This window comes from Panthera pardus, unplaced genomic scaffold (genome assembly GCF_024362965.1).
Source record: "Panthera pardus isolate Hobbes unplaced genomic scaffold, ASM2436296v1 HiC_scaffold_6, whole genome shotgun sequence".
NCBI classification, from domain to species: domain Eukaryota; kingdom Metazoa; phylum Chordata; class Mammalia; order Carnivora; family Felidae; genus Panthera; species Panthera pardus.
The window spans coordinates 50,009,726-50,032,428 of record NW_026526991.1 but is presented as its reverse complement, the minus strand read 5'-3'; the positions used below and the strand labels follow the sequence as shown (position 1 = coordinate 50,032,428).

At 40.7% G+C, this 22,703-nt stretch overlaps 1 protein-coding gene across 16 annotated transcripts in view; it reads right to left on the bottom strand.

Annotated features, from left to right (window-relative positions):
• GRIP1 (glutamate receptor interacting protein 1) overlaps positions 1-22,703 on the bottom strand; it is a 682,822-nt gene that overhangs the window by 264,923 nt on the left and 395,196 nt on the right. The window contains exon 1 of one of the 16 annotated variants that reach the window (XM_019455026.2): positions 8,128-8,322. The exons of the other annotated variants lie outside the window; for them this stretch is intronic. Coding sequence (XP_019310571.2) covers positions 8,128-8,182 — 55 coding nt within the window. The 5' untranslated portion in view covers positions 8,183-8,322. Of the gene's footprint in view, positions 1-8,127; positions 8,323-22,703 lie in introns of those variants that run through there. 16 annotated transcript variants of the gene reach the window in all.

Sequence of the window (22,703 nt, the reverse complement as noted above, 5' to 3'; positions counted from 1 at the left end):
CAAAACATGTCTGATTCCAAAGGACTAGCGTGGTATCTCTATGAAGCTGCCTAAATGGTTAGGTCCCTGGCTCCCAAACTCATCTGCACAATACAATCACCGGGGACTTTTTGTAAAATTCTAAAGCATAGACCACACCCCAGTCAATTAAATCACAATCTCTGCATAGTGATGCAGGTGTCACTATTTTTTTTTTTAAGCTCCCCAGGGTGATTCCAATGCAGAGACAAATGTAGAAACCCCTGGATGAGGAGCTCATAAGAATATGAGGTTTTAGAATCTCCTTCTAATTTACTAAGATAGTCAGGTTAGGTTAATTTCCCTAATGCCCACCTCAAAAATCTTTCTTCCTATGCCTTCCCATCTCTGTGACAGAACGTCCCTCTGTTTGCCCAGGCTAGCAACCATCTGTATCCTCTATCTGCATTCTGTTCTCTCCCTCTCGCCCTGCCTTGCCTGGCTCCCAGAAATCATCCCTTCTCTTCTTTGCATCTTGAAGTTCATCTCTCTGCTGGCTCTTTCCTGGAGAAGTAAAGAAAATATGCTCAGATCTCTCCTATCCCATAATACCCTTCCCCATTCCCTGTGGCCCCACCCTCCACTCCCAGGGGCTACTGCCCAGCTGGCCTCACCTCTACTGTCCACCTTAGAAGAGGACTCTGTGCTCACAGCCTTATCATCTGCCTGTGGACATCACTATTCTGCTGAAACTGTTCTCTCAGAGGTCAGCAATGACCCACTTACAAAAGCAAATGGCTGTTTCTTTCCCTCTCTTTCTCACTGAAGGCTGCTCTCTGTCCCCTTTTTGAAATACTGTCCTTGCTTTGTTTTTTGGATATTATGGCATCCAATGCTCCTTCCCTCATTGTTTTTCTTTCTGCCACCTTTGTAAGCCTTGGACAAAATGGCTATGTATCCTAAACACATTTCTCAGGAAATATCTATCACGAGACTTGAAAGTCAAAATACACTAAGGCAACACTTTAGAACACAATAGAAATTCTTTGAAGATACTCAACACCACCACTTCTTAGAATGAAAGTCTGAAAACAAATTAGGGAGACATGCTAATTATGGAAATCCACATAACAGAATACTATCGACAATAAATTTTCCTACAACAACTGTGTGCTGACATGCACAAATGGGTAGAATTTTAAGAAGAAAATGTAGGGGGAAAGCATGTATTGCACCTACAATAAAACTTCAAGTCTTATTAAAAAGCACACAGAATAAGTTGTAATCAAGTTGTCCCCTCTCCAAGGTTTCCAATGTAACACTGGCAACATACTGTTAGTGACGTGACATTAGATTCGAACTTTTCTTGAAACAAATTCAGTTTTGTTTTGAAAATCAAACAGAATTTGGTGGTACAAATTTCAATTATTGTGCTTTTTAATAACTGAGTTTGAATTATTAATGAGAAGCTTTTTGCCACTTTCTAATTGTTCCAAAGCTTCGTCTGAACTTAGGTGGTCACCACTGACTGAGAAATATGAGACCATTTTTGTTTTTACTGCTTTTGTAATGGCAAGGTCAAAGTGTCTCTTCCCCTTTGAAAGGTGAAGCAACATCCTTCAAGAAGCTAATTGTAATAAACATCTGGTTCATTGCTTTTGTTTCGAATATATGTGGTATTGGAACTTTAATAAAGTAATTACAAAAGAAACTGTGCAGAAAATTTTCTTCTGTAGATTCATAATGCATAGATTATTAATATTTAGTTCAATGCACAACTCTCATGCATATGTACAAAATAGTGCCAAGAGACTTAATATAAGAAAGAAAAAGAGAGAGAAGGATCTAAACATTGATTGCTCCCTATATTCCTACAAGTTTTCAGAATACCATATATTGCCTTCTCTCGAATGGTGGGAAATTACTAAAAATATGTTTTCTGCCAGAACAAGTGGGCTTTACTAAGACAAAAAACTTGAATAAATCAACTGCAATACTAAATTAAAATTAAACTATTTTGCTATTGCTAACATGAGCATAAACATGGCTTTTAATTTATAGATGGGGAAACTGAGATTCAAGGAGGAGGTTCAGTTCTTCTTCTTTTTTTTCCCCCTGTCACACAGGTCAAAAAAAGAAAAGCTGGGACAGGATCACATATCTTCTCACTTTCAAGTCAATTCTATTTCCCCCAATACTGTGTGGAATGCTAAGGAATTAGAGATACACTGCCTTGGTTGATTCTAATATTCTAGGTGGACAGGTATACAGTCCCCATTCCCTTCTCCTATTCTAGAAAATGTGGCAAAAATGAAACACTGGGGCTCATTTTCCCCAAATGCCCAAGTTAACACATTAGAATGACCATCCTAAATTGGCCTTCCTTTTCCCAGTAACAAACCAGCTTTTCCTTCCTGATCAGCCACAGTTACATCAGAAGGGTATGGACTCCTTCTTGTTCATAGGAGGTTATGTGAGGGACAGCCAAATAGGCCCTCAGTAGGACAGGTGCCTCTTGCAAGGAGATAAAGCATTTCTAGTATGCAAGTCCTATGCAGAAGATGGGGGGTGGGGAGGGGAGAAATAAACCTGTAGCTATGAGAAGTCTAGCCAGTTTACAAAAGAAAACCTTCAGACCCACTAGGAGTAATATGGTCCAAGTCACTCACTGTAAACCCTCCAGAGCACTGGACTAGGAGCACAGCAGGAACTCCATCGCTGTCCCCACCATCAGTAGTACTTGGGGGAGAACAGCAAGACATGCCCGAGATCTGGTTGCAGAATTCTCAACTCTCCGTATTTATGACAGAAATATGTCCATGCCCTGACAACAGCACAAACTCCAATCCAATCCAATCAATCTTATTTTCTGAGACAACATTTAAGTGCATGGTATTTTAAAAAGGTTATAGGCTGGAATGATAAGCTGGTTTTGGTAGGATGAAATTAAGCGGTAGAGGCAAAGGAGAAAGGATATGTTTCAGGTGAGGTTTGAAAAGGGATGGAAAGTTAATGAGGTGGAGAGATACAGTCAAACTGTTCCAGATGGCAGGGTCTGACAGAGGAGACCAGCGAGGGTTAGCAAAAGGAATGAGGATGGGGAGATGGGAGAATGGGGTCCAGCAGAGAGAGGACATTCTCAACCTAGATGATAATCAATTCTGAATCACATCACAGAGTGGATAAGGAGCCATTAGAAAGGAACGCTGGAGGACCCGGGAGACCAGATGCAGACAGATGGGGAAGTGAGGAGGGACCTAAACAGAAAATTTGAGGCTATCAGAAGAGGAACAATCATGTGCAGAACAATGACACGAGCTCAATGACTGATACAGAGTTCCTTGGATTAAAAGAATGTAGCAGAAAGCGAAGGGCTAAGAAGTATTTTTCCTCCTCCGTTAAGACAAAAAAGATTAAGTGTATTGTTGCAGTGGGTTGAGATTGCACCTAGGAAATGAATTTCTGAGTAGAAAAAAATTAAACATTGGATGAGTGTCAATCAAAGAACCTCAGAGTTTAGAGGGACTCGGAGGTCACTTGAATAATCCTTTGGAAGATTATCAGACACGTTGTGAGATTGTTCTTGTTGGGGAGAATTAAGAATGAGATTGCTGGCTGTCCAAGATAGTTGAGTTGCAGTTCTCTCAGGAGACAGGTCCTAGATTAATGTCTGACCTTCCGTTTCAAGCATGACGAGTCTGTGATTGGGGGAAGGGTAAGGAGCAAAGACTGAAGGGAAGAGAATGTGGATGTGATCGGAACAAAGTCTGTTAGTCCTGCTCAGTGCCAGCGGATACAGTAATGCCCAGGCATGCTCAAGAGGAAGAAGAGAAAGGGTGGCAAGGTTTGGAGGAGGGAGATCAGGAAGGAGAAAGGGGCAGACAGAAAGAAAAGAAGCCCAGCAGGGAGCGGTTGGATGCCAGCCACGAACGCCTCACTCAGACACCTCATTGAGATGCAGGTCAACAGGGCTGCCTGTATAGTAAGCTAACGGGACAGGGGCCGAGATAGTTAATTCTAATTCAGGCCATATGTGTGCTTGGGAAGAGAGAGGAAGGGAAGGCAAGTAGAAAACAAAATGACACTTAGGCCAGCTACGATTTGGGAATTGAAAGTAAAACGAAAGCAGAGATGTTTGGACCCAAGTTTTGAGGCAGTAGAGAGAAGACAGGAAGATTAAAATGAGTGGCGACAAAAGATAAAAGGTGCCGGGGGCCAGGCTCCCCGTGGAACGTCAGTAAATACTTATTGGCTGATGTTGACTTTGGTAGACAGAGTAAAGCCTGGGAGAGGAAAATGCCATTGCCAATGGGGTATGACAGTTCAGACCTGTGGACCCCAAGCGGTGGCATCTGAGAAAGAAGTCAAGTCACACCCAGTTATCACCACGGACAACGACGCTACGCGCAAGAGGCCAACCAGTCTCAAGGAAAAAGAAATGGCGAAATCCTGACAAGAGAGAACGAACAAAGCCTGTCGAAGCTGTGAAAATACATTCCCTTCTCAGAGAGTCTGTTCACTTCTCTTGAGGTACCGTAGCCCCAGGCAGAGAAGGCAGGACTCGCAGAGGTAGTGGTGGTCAAGCGGGCCAAGAGTCTTGCTTTACTCGCTCAAAAAAACTCCTTCAACAGATGTGGCAAGAAAGCTGAGACAATGTTATTTTTGACTTTGGCTCCAAGGCCAGGTAATCACAGGCAGTCTCATTATGAAGGACGGGGAAAGGAGCAGGGGCAGAAGACAGCCTCTCTTCTCTAGATTTCAATACCAGGGGTAAAAGAATGTTTCTGATGGTGTTTGGTCTATTGTTGGCCCAAAGTTCCCCTCATACTGGTAGGGACAGGCCTTTCCTACTGGTAGGGACAGGCCTTTCGGGTGAAGGTTATTTTCTTCTGGCTCTACCTTGGTAGAGGACCAATAAGGCAAACAAATTGAAACAGTCCCCTGAAGCCTTAATAAGAAAAACACTCGATTCCCAAATCTGACAAGTGTTAGGTTCACCTAAAACACATTCTGCTGCAATACTGTGGGCCACACTTCTGTGTGGGATGATCCTTTAAAATTATTCTCAGATAGGGGCACCTGGGTGGCTCAGTCGGTTAAGCAGCCCACTTCAGCTCGGGTCATGATCCCACTGTTCGTGAGTTCGAGCCCCGCCTCCGGCTCTGTGCTGACGGCTCAGAGCCTGGAGCCTGCTTCGGATTCTGGGTCTCCCTCGCTCTCTCTCTGCCCCTTCCCCCTCACACTCTGTCTCTCCCTCTCAAAAATTAAATAAACATTTAAAAAAATTTAAAATTATTCTCAGATAAAGAACCATTTATTTACTGTTAAAAACACATTGATTAAAAAATGCTTGACATGCCTATAAAAAGCCCAGCCCAGGATTCTAGTGCAAAAAATGGTAGTGCCTGGAACACACAGTAGGTACTCAATAGTTTAACTGTTAAATGGACAAGAGAGAGACGGATGAAGAACCTAACGACCCAAACAAACTACTAAGAGTGTAGGTATGTGTAGAAAATGTTTTCCTTTACTTGCACTCTTTTCTCCTTAAGAGACTTAAAAAGACAGTGCAATTGCCCTATGATTTCGGGAAGACATCAAGCACATATAATAGCAAGGCAGTTTCGGAGACATGAAGCACATCTCCCCTCCCCTCGGCCCAAGGTCTGGATAAGGTTCTAGCCACCGGGGGTCTAGTTAAGAACTTGGAGCATTTGCTAAGAGCTCCCGGAGAATTCAACAGTCCTACCAATTCCAACTATGCAAATCCTGTTCATTTTACCAAACAATTACCCTGAGCCTACCACATGCAGGGCGCTGTGCTAAATATCTGGGGAAGGTATAGTAGTTGCCGCTCAGTGAGTACAAAAAAATACGTGTGTTTGGGGGGTGCAAGTGAGGGTGCGGAAACTGTGTGGTGAGGAGGATGAGACAAGAAAGAAAGGAACTTCATCCTGGTGCAAATCCACCCATCATCCCCTCCCTCGCGCCCCCCCCCCCCCCCAAAAAAAAAGAAACCAAAAACAAAGAAGGAGCATTAAGATTGTAATTACCTGTTTTGCCCTCTAGGATTTTGGTGGTTTCCTGTCTCCCGCTTAACTTGTATTTCTTGGTTTTATTATTACAGTCTAAGAACAACAGCACCACAGAGAGGGGTGGGGTTCAAAGAACTCAATGAACAGTAGTATTGGTGAGCCTTGAACCTGGTTGACAGAGCTGGGAGTGGACCACAAGGTAAGGTGCTGCACTACTCAGACACAATGTTTCACATCCCTGCCAATGATTCACATGCAGTCAGACACAAGAGAAGTCAAATTATGGCAAACTTTCTACATATAGATTTTATTTGAGTCATTAATTGGCAGCTAAGCTAAGTACCAAACAGAAAACAGCAGATGTAAAGATTTTGGGGGGGAAAAGTGAAATGGCAACTACAGAGAAGGTATCAATACTTAACTCATTTATCAAGATTTTTCACAACTCTCTTAGTAAACATTTAAATCTCCTTCCACTGCAGGGGACCAATGCTTCCAGAAGACTCCAAAAACTGGTAATAGTTAAAAACAAAAAACAAAATGTTTGTAACAACATTGCTTGGGTTCACTCTGGTTCCAGTAGGTAGGATTTAAAAAAGAAGTTCTGATACACATGACTAAAAATGATTGCTTCATGATTATAACATAAGAGGAGCATCAACTTCTCAACATCGAGACAAGAAGATGCTAAAATCAGTTAAGAAAAGAACTTTTTAGGTTAAGAGTCCTGTCTTTAAAAGTCTTAGCCAAAACCATAACATAAAGGATATTTTTTAATAGTGATTCACAAACAGAAATTCTATGTTTATACCAATTGCAGAGGATAAAGTCAAAACAGAATTTACCATCTTGTGCTAACAGCCTCATTTAAAATGGATAGTCTTTCCTATATTTTCCCCAAAGTACCTTTTAAAAAGACTTGTTCTGTTATCCAAACAACTTGCAAATGCATTCAGTAAGTTGGGCTACAGTATTTATTCTCTTTCCTATTATTGACTCAAGATCTATTTCTCACTATTTGCTTTGTGCTCATTCTTCTGCCAAATAAAATATTAATTGCATTTTTAGCTGCACTGCTGGTGATCAAAGAACTCTGATATGTCAAGCTAAACTGATAGAAATAGCATCCATTAACATATTTATAGGTTCAGAGCTTCTAGTGCATAATTACACCCATTAATTACTTGACAGTAGTCTATATTACAGGCTAAAAAAGAAAGACATTTGCAGGTACACAAATGGTAAAGTGTTCTTTTTTTAATAATAAATTATCACTAAAGAATGTTCTATCTCAAGGAAAGAAAGCAAAAGGGCTCACATGTCTATCTGTACGTAGCCAGGACAGAATTTTAAAGCAACGATTCACTAACTTTGGGACAGAATGCACACAAAGTAAAATCAGATGGCATAGAGTGATTTCAAAGAAAAGCATAATGTGAATATTACAGAGAGATGTGATTGATATCTTAGAGTTCTAAGAAAGACAATCTCAAGCCAGTAATTCTTGACGATAAGATACAGAGCAACGGTTTTTACTTGCAAATAAACTTCTTCAAATATCACACAGGACCCGAGCATTTCAAATTACCTACATTTCTGAACATGCAATTCTAACACGTAGGGAAAAAACCAGAAAGCTGTCCTTGGAGAAAGCTCATGAGATGTTAGAAATTAATAGAATAAACAACGGTTCTGTAGATTCACCAGCTGTGCGCGTCCTGAAGCTGCCAGCTGCATTTAGTACATGTATCATGCAAAGGACGGTAACACACACTTGATTCCTCTTGACCAGTTAATCAGTATGCAAAATGACGGTTTCTCATATTAACTTCAGCACCGGACCCAAACACATTTTCTTTTCAGCAACGAACGAAGAAGTCGTTACGAAAAGGAAAGGCAATCGCACAAGCTACATTTTCTCCCCCTAATTTCAGCATGAACACGACCGGGACGTAAGGATGAAAAGCAAAGCCGACTCCACCTGTACCTATATGTCTGTACATATCTCACTGAGTTCTTTGTTGCCTGACAATAAATTGTAAAGGCAGTCCTATTTGAAAGTAAAAACCGTTACACTGTGTTTACAGGCTGCTGCACCAGACTGGCTGAGCGAATAACAAGGAAATCACGGTACCTTTTGCAAGTCGCCTCAGAATCTGACAACGGCATTTAAAAGAGACAGCTATCATTCTTGCTCACTGCCTTCTGTGGCAAAGTGTACTCAGGGCTCTGCTCTGGTGGCTGCAGCAGCAGCATATGAATTCCTTGTGCACATACCAGGAGAAAGGTAGTCCCAGTGGGGAGTGACAAAGCTTAATTCCTCTTGGCTGATGCAGAGGTCCGCTCCGTGTCATCTGGCAAAGCTGTGTCATTCACTACTACTAGCCCTGCCCGCCCGCCCCAGCCTCCTCCCCCTGCACAATCACAATAGCTTAGAAAGTAAGGCTGTTTCGATAGCAACAAAGCACCAAATTGTGGAAAGCAGGGATAAGGCTGGGAGAGGAGCCATTCCATAAATCTAATACTAAGCACTGAGCGATGCATTCAGTTTTAGGCAAAGGGCTATGTATTCCAGCCGATTCAGCTACCCCCGCTCCCTTCCGTCTCAGCATGAAGTCAGGGTGCTTTATGTGTCTCATTTCACTAGAAATGTTACTGAGATGCTCGCACTCTCACTTTACAAAGAAATGCATGTATCATATACCATGTTTTCTTAACAAGAATGGAAGGCAAAGGAGGGAGGCAGTTTATCTTCGGGATTCAGTAGAAAACAGGAGGGAAAGAGCCCTATAACAGAGTCAGAAAGACCTATTTGGCACTTTGCAAATCTGTGGGGGCAAGGCAGTCTAGCTTTGGAGAAGAAATGCAGCAAGGGCTAAGGGAAAGGGCTCAGGCAAGGGGGCCATCAGGCAGATGGAGTCCCAGCCCCCTTAATTACCCTTTCCAAAAAAAAAAAAAAAAAAAAAAAAAAAAAAACTTGGCTGGAGAGCAACACAATGAAGACTGTTTCTAAAGATACCAGGAATAAATGCAAACAAGGCCAAGTATTTCTATTTTTAATGTACTTTATCATCCTATTTCCCAAACAACTCTCCACCAAGCCATTCTTCTCATTATGCAAATAAAACAGTCTTGCGACACTGCAGATATTCATGAGTATCTGCTCCAGTGGAGTGAAGAGGAAATTAACAAACCCCTCACAATCCATTCACAAAATGACAGGAAGGAGGGGCACATTTCTTCATCTGTTTGCACCGGCCTACTCACCATTGAGTCAATACAAACTAACATTTGGCATGGAATTTTAATCAAAACCCAAGAATCTCCCATAGGAGTTAACACAAACATTCAGAGCCCCCCCCCCCCCAAAAAAAAAATCACAGTTGGTCAGGAACTTAAAAAAATTAGCAGTTAGTCAAAATGAAAAGATATATCACTGTCCAAACTATTTGATTAATATTTCTAGGACTATATGAATTATTCAAATGGTCTTATTCTCTACTCTAAGGCTGTAAAAAAAAACCTTTCAAGCTGGTTTCTAAAATAACATCCAATATTCCAAATTTAGCGATAAAACTTTCTCCTCTTCATTCATAAATTCCAGATTAAGTCAAACAATTTCAATCTGCCAATATTGAAAAGCATATGCTATTTGGGGTCCAATAGAAAAATAATATCTGTGTGAAAAATAACTGAATATCGTAAGCATCTACTTTAAAGGTTTTTGAAAAGAACAGAATTCCCTGACCAAAGATGGTCTAGCTAAAGCAGTCAGCTACTACTAATCAATAGGAAAGTACATTAAATGGATTGTATTGCAGAATCAAATTTTTATAACTGTTTCAATTAGCATAAATCTGTTTTTGCATTTCAACCCATCTCATTTTCATCTTTATTAGGTCATCCCTAGTAATATGTTAGCCTTCTTGATTTTTTTTTTTTTTTTTTTGCTTTGATAGAAATGTACCTTAGTGCTAGAGAATTGGGTTATTAGCGAAAGTGAGATAAATATTTATAGTTAGGTCTTTCAAAGATCCTTCCCCAAAACTAACAGCTTTCTTGCAATCTAGGTACTCGGAATATGCAGCTGTCAAATAGCAAATCTTGCCTGGGGAGTATCACCACTCCAGCCCATTTTATTAATGTCTATTCAAATAAAACTCAGAATCATACAGGAATCTCTTGCCCCCTCCTGTTATGCTTACTCAGATCTAATTTGCTTCTTCCTTAAGGCTAAAGTGATCAAATATTTCCTCTTTTACTAGAATGCTCAATTGCTTTTTAAAAGCTCTGTCTTCTGGTCCTAAGAAAGATCCTCAGAACTACTAAAATATCTACTTTTCTGGCAGGAGAAAAAAACCCTATCCTGGAGCCCTTTGAAAGGTTCCTGGAGGCTCAAATTAGGGGATTTTTTTTTTTCTCTTTGGAAATTATGGCTGCCAATCCACATATATCCTATTAAACAGCTCAGGCTCAGCTCCAGGAATCTTACAGAAATAGAGGCACCCCGGACTGACCCTTTTCTAGGAAATGAAGGAATCTGCCACTTGTGTCTACCTTCTTCCATTTTTGGCCTCTCTGGTCCTCAGAGATTTCCCTGGGAGCCATTCCCAGCTCTGCCTTCTTATCCTAAGCCCTTCACCTAATTCGAACCTAGCCTCACATCCTGGACTCTAATGCTCGCAGAACAGCTTCCAGCAGGCAAGTTTTTCTATCCCAAAACTTACTGGCCTGTCGGACAAAGGTCTCAAGTGGGCAAGACCACGGTCTCCTAACATAAGCTACCACTGGGCAGAGTAACCTGCCTTTCTCAGCCACCAGTTTAATAGAAGTATGTGTCTTTGGAATCCCATAATCAACTGCGACAATTACGATGGCCCAGCTGTCTCGCCAGCGCAAACTTAACAGCATGCTCTTTGAGGGTCACCATGTGGGAACTGTAGAGATACAAGCAGGCAAAATGGTATAATACACATATCTGATTAAGCTCCAAAGTGATCTGGAAAACAGCTGATGAAGTGTACTCCTCTTTTCTTAAAAATACCCTCAATATGAAAACATGTGCTTGCTGGATTTAAGGTTGATTATTCCCTTAAAATGATAATTTTTATTTTAGGGTTTCTTTCAAATATTAGTTTTCTTGAGAGAGAGAGAGAGAGAGAGAGAGAGAGAGAGAGAGAGAGAGTGTGTGTGTGTGTGTGTGTGTGTGTTTATAAAGCACTTTCACACACAATGCATCACTGGAATGACTCCCTTATGGGTTTTTGTTCCTGATAAGGAACCTGGTTCTCAGAGCATTTTTCATCAAAGTCACTCAGCTACTAAGTTGCAAAGAACTAGAAAGAATCCAAGGCTTCTCACCCTGGCTGAATAGTCTTTCTACTCTTTACTTTTTTACTATGCCTCTTTTCCACGGATAGAAAACGTAATCCTGATTACAGGGGGAAAATCCCATTAACGAAGACCATTTCTATGCAGTTATGTTTTATGATAGGAGGCAAATCTAGAGTCTACCGTTTCAACCACCCCTTCTTCTCTGCCCTCACCCATGCCCCGCTGAGGTGCAGCCAGTGTATCTACAACCACAGTGACCAAAAGGATGCAGAAACTGGAGGCAGTTAAGACAGGTTCCTCCAGGGAGCAGAGTGGTATCTTTGTCATACTTGTGTTTAAATATTTTATTTTTAATTTATTTTTATTTTTTTTTTGAGAGAGGGAGAGACAGAGTGAGTGGGGGAGAGGCAGAGAGAGAGGGAGACGGAATCGGAAGTAGGCTCCAGGCTGCGAGCTATCAGCACAGAGCCTGACACGGGGCTCGACCTCACGAACGCTGAGATCATGACCTGAGCTGAAGTCAGACGCCTAACCGAATGAACCACCCAGGTGCCACCCCCCTTTTTAAAAACAAAATGAATGTAAATATTTTAGGATCACTGTCAGTGACAGTATGGTACAAATTACCTTATCCTGCTACTTTTTCTCATCTCCTTGATTCTTACCTTTCTTCTGTGTAAAATCTCCACCCCCCAAAATAAACACTGCTGTTTGCAGATTCTTCTGATTCTTAAATTTTTTTATGTTTACTTTTTTTATTTTTGAGAGAGAGAGAGAGAGAGACAGACAGACAGACAGACAGACCGTGAGCGGGGAAGGGGAAGAGAGAGAGAGGAGACACAAGATCCGAGGCAGGCTCCAGGGTCTGAGCTGTCAGCTCAGAGCCCAGTGGGGTTCAAACTCATGAACTGCGAGATCATGACCTGAGCCGGAGTCGGCACTTAACCGACTGAGCCACCCAGGTGCCCCCAGTTCTTCTGATTCTTAATAAATCATAAGTCACAAGTTTCCTGCCATATACTTCTACCTGGGAAATTCATTAAAAACAACAACAACAACAATGGGGTCAACTCCACAAACAAATACCCCACTACTTTATATTACTAGAATCAACTTGATTAAAGTACACACATACTGTGTACTTTCCTCTTCATTTCAACTGATTTTGTAAGTCCGTCACAAATACATTTCATAGATCCTACTTGTTTGATTATTTAGCTATTACCTTTCTTTTTCTTTGGATGCAATTGATTGAAATTGTTTAACATGGTCAGGCCATTATTTAGACAGCACACGATATCTTGAATCAGCTAGTATTGAATCAGTATACTGATTTTTTCCCCCTCACACTTGGCAGCTGTTAGGCATCTCCCAAATCTTTAGAGCATTTTAGAACACAGTGTTCTCGGAGGTCTCAAAATGTGACCAGGACGTCTTTTTCAGGTACTTACCGGCAATCTTGTTGACTCATCCACAGCTTATTATAACCCGTCGTTTTTAGTTTCCTTCTCAAAGATGTTGAGAGTAACTATGATCCTCACACATATTCTAATTCTCGTGACCACTGTCTGCCACTCCGTTCACGGAGTGTGTCAGTGTGAGACCAAACATTTAGACTGGACTCCAGACACAACCTGTCATCGCCAAGCTGCAGCTGAGGACTACTGAGAAATAGGAAAAGCAAGACTTAATTTGCTGATAGAGGTTCTAAGGGTGTGAAGATTTGGTGTAATTGCCCAAGACAGGATTTATAAGGCATTTTTTAACAAATATTTTATGAGAAAACATTTGTGTAGAAGTAATGACGCCCTTTAGGAAGTGTCATTAGGACATACTCTGGCAAATCTGGGGTGATTAAAAAGCACTTAGTGGCTCTGAGCCCCTGGTGTGCCATGCTATAAAAGGGAGGGTATAATGCACACTTTATGTGTTATTTGCTTATCTCGTTAGGGCTCTGAAGCTCTTCACGGGGCCAGGGGAAGAAGGTTGCCTGCAGTTAACATGAGAAGGCCAGGAAAGCCCCCATAAAAGTAAGAACTTTAGAGATTTTTCAGTTAAAAGTATCTGGTTGGAAATGTTAAAGAATGGAATATGTAGAGAACGAGAAATGCAGCACAAGAGGAAACCTGCCAGAAATCAACCCTACAAAAGACCAGGTTAAATCAAATATTTACTGGGGCACAGTTAAGACAGAAGACAGAAGATGGTGCAGTGGCCAAAAGCCCAGGCTTTAGAATCAAAATGGCTTTGAGTTGTGCTTTACCACTAAATGGCCAGGTGACATAAAGCGAGTGAGTGAACCTCTCATTTTTCATTTCTAAAATGGTGAAAATCATTTCCCAGTTTGTTTTAATAATTCATTGAGCTATTTACGTAAAATGCCTAGAACAGAGAATAGTAAAAAAATTCATTAGTTTTTATGTATTTGGTAGGGAATACAATGATAAAATTTGGCATTTGGTTACAGAGCTCAGGCTCTTGAGGTAGGGCTGGGGTTAATAACAACTAAAATGATCCCTTTTCTGTGAAGTCTTCCATGATTGCAGTGGCATGAAGTAATTGCCTTCAACTCCTGTTTTCCTGCCCTCATCTCTCCTCCTTCTCCCACTCCTGAATGATGGCATTTCCCCAAATTCGGTCAGAGCCCCTTACCTCATCTGCAGCATTGTATCTACTCCAGACTCCAGCGGTCACCTCTCTACTTTGACTCCCAAAGCTTGGCCTTCAACTCAATCTTGCTCTCATTCCAAACCTCATTCCCGGATCCTTGATTCCCAGATCTGTGGCACCCTTCATAGACATCTCAGATTATCCTGGAATCCAATCTCACCCCTCATTTTGTCCCCAACAGGATGGCTTCTCCTCTTCCATGAACCCGCTAATCACCACCCTCTTCCTTTATAGTCATTCCTTTCAAATCCACCAGTAAAACCCCTCTCAACATTCTCCCCTCTGAGTGCCAGCATCTGGTTGAAACCTGCATAGTCACTATACACAGAAGTCTTCTCTTGCAAACATTTATTGACTGTTCTGTTCTAGACACTGGGGCATTGGGCCGCATACTAGGTATGCCAGTGAACTCATCCTAGAATCAGTGGCCAACAGTTTTTAAAATTTTTATTAATATCTGAGTAGGTCTTGGGGGCAGCATTACTTTTCAAATTTTGCAGTATTAGTCAAACTTTTTTTTTAGGGCAAAATTAGAGGGTACTTTATGTAAATAATCTCATGTATTACGACAACAGATTGCCCAGGTTATGCCAAATACCTTGACCAACAATTTGCAGATCACCTGGAGGTAGTATGTTATTTCAAGAATGAAGAAAAGTGGACTACATCAAGTAAAAAAGCTTCTGCACAACAAAGAAAACCATCAGGAAAATGAGAAGGCAACCCACTGAATGGGAAAAAATATTTGCAAATCATATATCTGATAAGGGGCTAATACTCAGAATATATAAAGAACTCTTACAACTCAATAGCAAAAAAAATCTGACTGATTTGAAGGGGCACATGTACCCCAATAGTTACAGTAGTATTATCAAGAATAGCCAAACTATGGAGAGAGTCCAAATGTCTGTCAATTGATGTGGTATACACACACACACACACACACACACACACACACACAATGGAATATTACTCAGCCATCAAAAAGAATGAAATCTTGCCATTTGCAATGACATGGATGGAGCTAGAATGTAATCCAAGCGAAGTAAGTCAATCAGAAAAAGACAAATGCCATATGATTTCATTCACATGTGGAATTTAAGAAACAAAACATGAATATAAGGGAAGTGGGGGGAAGAGAAGAAAAGCAAACCAAGAGACCCTTAATGATAGAGAACAAACTATGGGTTGATGGAGGGAGGTGGGTGGGGGATGGGCTAGATGGGGGATGGGTATTAAAGTGGGCACTTGTTATGATGAGCACTGGGTGTTGTATGTAAGTGATGAATCACTTAATTCTACTCCTGAAACCAATATTGCACAGTATTTTAACTAGAATTCAAATTAAACTTAAATTAAAAAACCTGACTAAAAATAGGTACAGGACCCGAATAGACATTTTTCTAAAGAAGACATACATATAATAAACAAATACATGACAACATCACCAATCATCAGGAAAATGACAATCAAGTCTACAGTGAGATATTACCTCACACCTGTTAGAATGGCTATTATTGAAAAAAGACAAGAAATTACAAGTGTTGACGAGGACGTGAATAAAAAGGGAACCCTTGCACACTGTTGGTAGAAACATAAATCGGTGCAGTGACTATGGAAAACAGTATGGAGATTCCTCAAAAAATTAAAAATAGAACTACCATATGATACAGCAATTCTACTTCTGGGTATTTATCTGAAAAAAAAACCCCACTAATTTGAAAATAAATTTGCACCTCCAGGTTCATGCAGCATTATTTACAATAGCCAAGAGAAGGAAACAACCTAAGTGTCCATCAATGGATATATGAACAAAGAAATATATATATATATATATATATGTATATATATATATATGCATATATGTATATATGCATATATATGTATGTGTGTGTGTAGGATTATATACATATATGCATATAATGGAACATTATTCAGCCATAAAAAAGACTGAAATCTTGCCATTTGTGACAACATGGAATGGACCTTGAAGGCATTATACTAAGTGAAATAAGTCAGACAGAGAAAGACATATATGTATGATCTTACTTACATGCGGAATCTAAAAAACAAAACAAAACGAATCTCATAAGTATAGAAAACAGATGAGGCAAGTGATGGTGAGTGAGTGAAATGGGTGAACAGGTCAACAGGTACGAACCTCCAGTTATAAGATAAATAAATCCTGGGGATATAATGTACAGCATAGTGACTACTACAGCATATATTTGAAAGTTGCTAAGAGTATAAATCTTTTCTTTCTCTCTTTTTTTTAAATTTCTTTTTGTTGTTGTTAGGAGAATAGCTCTTAATACTCATCACACACACGAAAATTCTGTTAACTATGTATGGTGACTGACGTTAACAAGAGTTATTGGTATCAATATGGTGGTCATTTTGCAATATATGCAAATATTGAATTCATTATATTGTACACATAAAATGAATACAATGTTACATGTCAATTATACCTCAATTTAAAAAAAAAAAAGGAAGTCCAACAGGAGAGGTTCTCTCATTATTAAAAAGACTAACTGTAGGGGCATGGACTAATGCTGACTTAAAGGACTATTCATTTTCCACACTCCCAGGATGTGTGCAGGGTTTTCTGTGCTACTAAGAAGGCGAGACACAGAACTAACTCAAAAGTCCAACCATAAGGAGTGATGGTGTGTGCATGGAAGCAATATTAGATCAAGGGAAGACATGGGATTTCCCAACGAGGTTTGCATGAAGTGCTTATTCCAATATTGCCCTCCATACCCAGCCTATTACAACCTGTGGATTTATTATTTCCCAGATCACTAAATACCATCTAACACACTATTTTCATTATCTGTTTACTGTTTGCCCTTCTGCAGCCTGGAGCTTCCCCACTCCCCCCCCCACCCCTTTTTTCTTTTTTTCCAAATGAGAACAGGATTTCTTGTCTGTGTTCATTGCCTAGGACTGCACCCAGCACATGGACACTATTTCATAAAATTTTTGTTGAATAATTTTGGAGGGTTTCCTTTCTAGTGGACTTCTTTTATAAGCAATACTGTTTCTAAAGCTCTTCTGTAAAAGATGAAGTTGACAACTTTGGGGGAGGGGGTGGGAATCTCTGCCTCTTTAAGAGCAAATTCTTCCGAATAATATGTTTCTTGAAGGCTACCTGTTTGAGGAGGGGGGAAAAAAAGAGACATGCCATGTACCCTCCTTTCCAGAGTACACCTCAGATTTATTCCTGGTGCTTCTGACAAGATGATTCATAAGGACCCTGTTGTTCTCGAAATATGAAGAAGCAACCCTAGTTTTTCACTGAAGTCAGTAGCAGGAGGAGCAACAAAGAAAAATCCAAAGTAAAAGATGTTAAAATTGAAAAGGATTCTCTCTGGCTTGGCAGCAGAAAGAGAAAGGTAGCAAGGACAGCTCATCTTGAGAGTCGAGTCTGGTCTAACGCTCCTAATTGTGGGCTGTCAAGGATATAATGTATCCCTAAGATAACAGATGTGTCTGTGTTTAAAAGTTTCCATATCCAGGAGCACACAGCTAAATAACTTGGTAATTCCGTCTTCAACAGGGCTTTGTACTATATAACAATTAACCTCCAAACTAACCTTGTTGCTGTTTTAGCTGCTATTTTGACAGTTTTCATTTTGTTGATATAGAAGTTACCCTTTCCATGGTAAGAACCCATGCATTAAAAACAAACGACACCTCACAGCCACCTCAGTTCTAGGATACTTTGCTCATTCAAATAAAGTTGAAGGGTATGTATCCTGTAGATATATGGCAATCTAAAGAATTTGAATGCAATGAGGGAAAAGTAAGTCTTGATTTTCTTATCATATTTGATACAATGAAATGGATAACTCCTTCACTCCTTCAAGCCACCTGTAAGACACATGCAATTGGAGGGCCAATGCCACCACCCACTCTAATATTTTGATCAAATAACACTGAAATGATGATAGAAAGTATGAAAATGGAAAATTACACATGAGAAATAGGATGGTAGGACTGAAAGGCGTCCTAAGGAGACAGTCTCAGGTTAAAGTTTGGATGTGGTACAGACTGGCCGTGTGCTCTTGGGGGAAAGTTCCTGAGCACCTCCTTTATGCTGGCCACCACCATGGGCCCTGCAAGTACAAAGGTGAAAAAGACCATGTACTTTGTGCTGAAAAAGTACATAGCGGGGGAAACGTCAACTCAGAACAATATATATTACACACCAGGATTCTAAACAACAAACTATAGAACCACTTTACATAAAATGACATAGAGCCTTATAAACTGCTTATGTCCGGGCAGCATCGAGACTCGCCTTCCCTTTAAAGAAGAACAACACTTCAGTTTTCTTCTGAGGACTCACTCTCAGTCCATATGGTGTGGGCGGGGTGGGCACTCCCTCTAACTGCCCCTGCAGGCCATTAGGTCTGACTAAGTAAGCACATGGTCCACTTAATCACATGGATTGGTCCAGAAATAGGCAGTCAGACAAGGCTGCCTGATGAGATGCAATCCTAGGACATTTGCTAGAAGACTGTAAGGGAGATATGCTTCTTTCCGCAAGAACTGCCATCTTAACACCACTGTGGGAGACGTGACCCTTGATCCATGCCAAGACAGAGAAAAACAGTCAAGAGATGGAAAGTGATGGATTCCTGAAGATGTTGCTGGAATATCGAGATCAATCCATTCCCGAAGGCCTAACAGCCTGGACTTTTGGGTTATATTTGCCAATATTATCCCCCATTTGTTAATCCAGCTTGAATTGGGTTTCTGTTACTTGGGATCAGAAGTGCCCTGACTACTACTCTTTCTCGGCTACAGATTCTTGACCTGCAAAATAAGGTTGTCTCTCTAAAATCCCCTACAGTTCTGCCCTTCTACTATAATACTATCTTATCTTATTCAGCTATCTTATAAGGTTGCTGCGGTGATCAGATGAGATAACGAAGAGGAAGGCGCTTTGTGGATTTTAAAGTGCTCTACAAAGGATAGGAGGGTTTCTGAAAATGATAATATTCAAATTTAAATATATGTGTGTGTATGTATATATATACACACTCACTTGCATGTATATATACATATATGTGTGTGTGTGTGTGTGTATGTATATACACACATATATATGTATATATACATGCAAGTGAGTGTATGTATGTGTGTTGAAAAACAAGTTAGGAGGTTCCAGAGTGCACACCGTTTGTAATAATATAGTTATGTAAGAAGCACAGATTCAGAAAACAAGGACAAGAAAGGTCTTGCTCTTTCTGAGCTTCCCTCATAGGAAATCCACATTTTATCAAATCTCAAAGGTTTCTACTAATCATTACCTAAGCTGTGTTCTTAAGTTCATTACTCCACCCAAGAAGGGCCCTTTTCTCTCAGTTAAAAAAAATATTGCTCATTATTTTTCACTCCCCCCCCCCCCATAAAAATAATACTAAGGTCTCCTTGGGGATGTTTTGCAAATGCTTTCAATCACCAATCACTGATTCTGAGGGGAAAAAAATGTCAAGGTGTTTCTTTTATTTTCCTCTAAAAGAAAAAGAGGACCAACCTTGTAATAATGCCTAAAGTGGGGGTAAGCCTTTATAAAGATGGAAGGAGTGCAGAAATGAGGAATAAATGAAAACAAGTTGGTGTGGAGGGATATTCTACATTGGGTCTCTTTTTCTCATGAGACTCCTCCTCCTCCTCCTCCCCCTCCCCCCCCTCCTCCTCCTCTTTTTTTTTTTTCAAATTTAACCCCTTTACTGGGGAGTGATTGGCATGCAAAAAGCTATAGATATTCAATCTATACAGCTTGATGTTAAAACTTCAATAGACATTCCATATTGCTTTTCCCAAACATTGTTCTAATTAGACTTCCACCAACAATATAGGAACATGTCCATTTCTAATGACCATCACCAATTCTGCAAAAGATCATTCTCTTGTTAATCTAATGAAAAATTTGTATTTACTTGGCCTTTAGGGAAGCTGAGGATCTATTCCTAAGTTTGTGTTCCTTTTTCCACTTTCAAGGTTGTATGTATGTATGTATGTATGTATGTATGTATGTATGTATGTATTTATAATTTACATCCAAGTTAGTTAGCATATAGTGCTATAATGATTTCAGGAACAGATTCCAGTGATTCATCCCTACGTATAACATCCAGTGTTCACCCCTACAAGTGTCCTCCTTTAATGTCATGAGGCATCTTCTTAAGATCCAGGTAGGTAAGCCCCTGCCATCCAGCAAGAGCAAAGCAGGTTCTGTGTTCTTGCTATGCAATGGGGTGGACAGCTATTAGAGGGCAGCAAAGTATCAGAAGCGGGAGCACAGGGCTCAGGTAGGTCCAGGGATAGACCAGGTGACTGCAAGACTAAGTCCAGCTTCCCATCATAGGACAGGGAGGGTTAACTTGCAGAGGGCCCCTCAGAATTCTTATATGGCTTATGACCAATCTGTGTCCATGGCAATGCAAGGACTCACCTGAGTATCCACGACAGGAGCACAGGTAGAGAGGCACTAGGAAATCAGCAGTGTAGGGGAAAGCCAAGAGTCAAAGTCAAGGAGAGGTGGGGAGGAGGTCGGAGGGACCTGAGTTTTGATTAGAATTGAGGGAACCCATGAGGTCCGTGGGTTGTGATGACTGTTTTCAGGTTTTCCATCGTCATTGTCATTGCCAGCAGCAGCAACGGCATGGCTAGCACTTGCGTGGAGCTCTCCAGGTGCCAGGCATGGTCTAAGCCTTGACATTTATTTCCTCAGCAAATCCTCACAAAAAGTCTATGCAGGTGAAATTATTACCCCCATTTTGCAGTTGAGGGAGTTCCTCCTCCTATTTGCCCACTGCACTTTGGAGCAACGATTGTAAATTTGCACGGTCAACTCTCCAGGGGACTGAAAGCTTCTGGAGGACACAGGCAGTCTTTTCATTTTGAGGGTCTCAGAGACAACGGCTGGGAGAACAGTAGGTTCTTAAGCTTTTTTGTTGTTGTTGAATGAAAGAATGAATGAAGGGGGCCACTACAAGAAGAAAGGACCAGATGAACAAGAATGCCCTATTTCAAAGGGTCTAGTCAGTATACATTGGGATGTAAAAGACTGGGGACTAACCACCCAAGAGCTGCAGCTCTCAGACTGGTACGCCCAGAAAGTAGCCCTAATGGAGGCATCTCAGCTCCAGGTAGTGGGGTCCTGCAACAGCTTTCACTTGCAGGAAGTCCTTACTACCTCTGGATTTTTTCTTCCTTAGGCCTTTTCTTGCAGAAGAGAAGCTGAATAAATAGACATTTTAGGAAGCATTATATTAACCAAGGGCTGGGAGTAGGCACTCCCAGTGCCTGGTATAAGCAGGCACCTGCTTCTCCAGTCTCACCAATCCTATTTGTAAGGATCCAGCCATACAGAATGACAAGAAACACCCAGAAAACACCAGTCTACTCCAAAATCCAGAAGTAGGCACTCCCAGTGTCTGGCATAAGTATTCTGGAATAGGGTGGGGTTTCAGGTGTAAGGTCACCTATGGGGTCTGGATGCTTCAGGACCATGTGGGGGGACCTTGGCTAAGAGAGCTCTAGTAAGTAGTGTCAGGCTTAGGGTCTCTGTTTCCATTTCTGAATCTTCTCTGGGCTCCCAGAGCCTCCCTTGTATCTCCTGCTTCTCCCCAAGCATACATCTTGGCCGTATGATCCAAGTCTCTTGGGAGTTTTCTTAGAAAGTTTTAGAAACTCCCTGGCTTCAGAATATACAGCAGAAGTACCTCAAGGCAGGGGCCTACATGTCTAGGTCTTTAAGCATCTGACTTCAGTTCAGTTCGTGATCTCACAGTTCGTGAGTTTGAGCCCCGCATTGGGCTCTGTGCTGACAAGCTCAGAGCCTGGAGCCTTCTTTGGATTCTGTGTCTCCCTCTCTCTCTGCCCCTCCCCTGCTCATGCTCACGCTCTCTCTTTCTCTCAAAAATAAATTAAAAACATTAAAAATACTTATATTAAAGAAAAAAATAAGTTATACATGGTCTTGCATTTGTAGCCTGAATTATGTTTACATTGGATAACACTGCCTTAAAAATCAGTAGATAATAGGTGTTTAAAAGGCTTTGGGCAGCACTATCAACAATAGCCAAAGTATGGAAAGAGCTCAAATGTCCATTGATGGGTGAATGGATAAAGAAGACGTGGTGTGTATATATATATACATATATATATGTATATATGTATACATATATATATACATATATATATATATATATATATATATATATATATATATACATACACACAATGGAGTATTACTTGGCAATCAAGAAGAATGAAATCTTGCCATTTGCACCTACGTGGATGGAAGTGGAGGGTATTATGCTAAGCGAAATTAGTCAGAGAAAGACAAATATCATATGACTTCACTCATATGAGGACTTTAAGGACAAAACAGATGAACATATGGGAAGGGAAACAAAAATAATATAAAAACAGGGAGGGGGACAAAACATAAGAGACTCTTAAATATGGGGAACAAACAGAGGGTTACTGGAGGGGTTGTGGGAGGGGGGATGGGCTAAATGGGTAAGGGGCATTAAGGAATCTACTCCTGAAATCATTGTTGCACTATATGCTAACTAATTTGGATGTAAATTAAAAAAAAATAAAATAAAATAAAAAGGCTTCAGGCAGCAAGGATTTGGGAGCGTACACCACAGAATCTCCCCCTTGTGCTTCATATGTGAA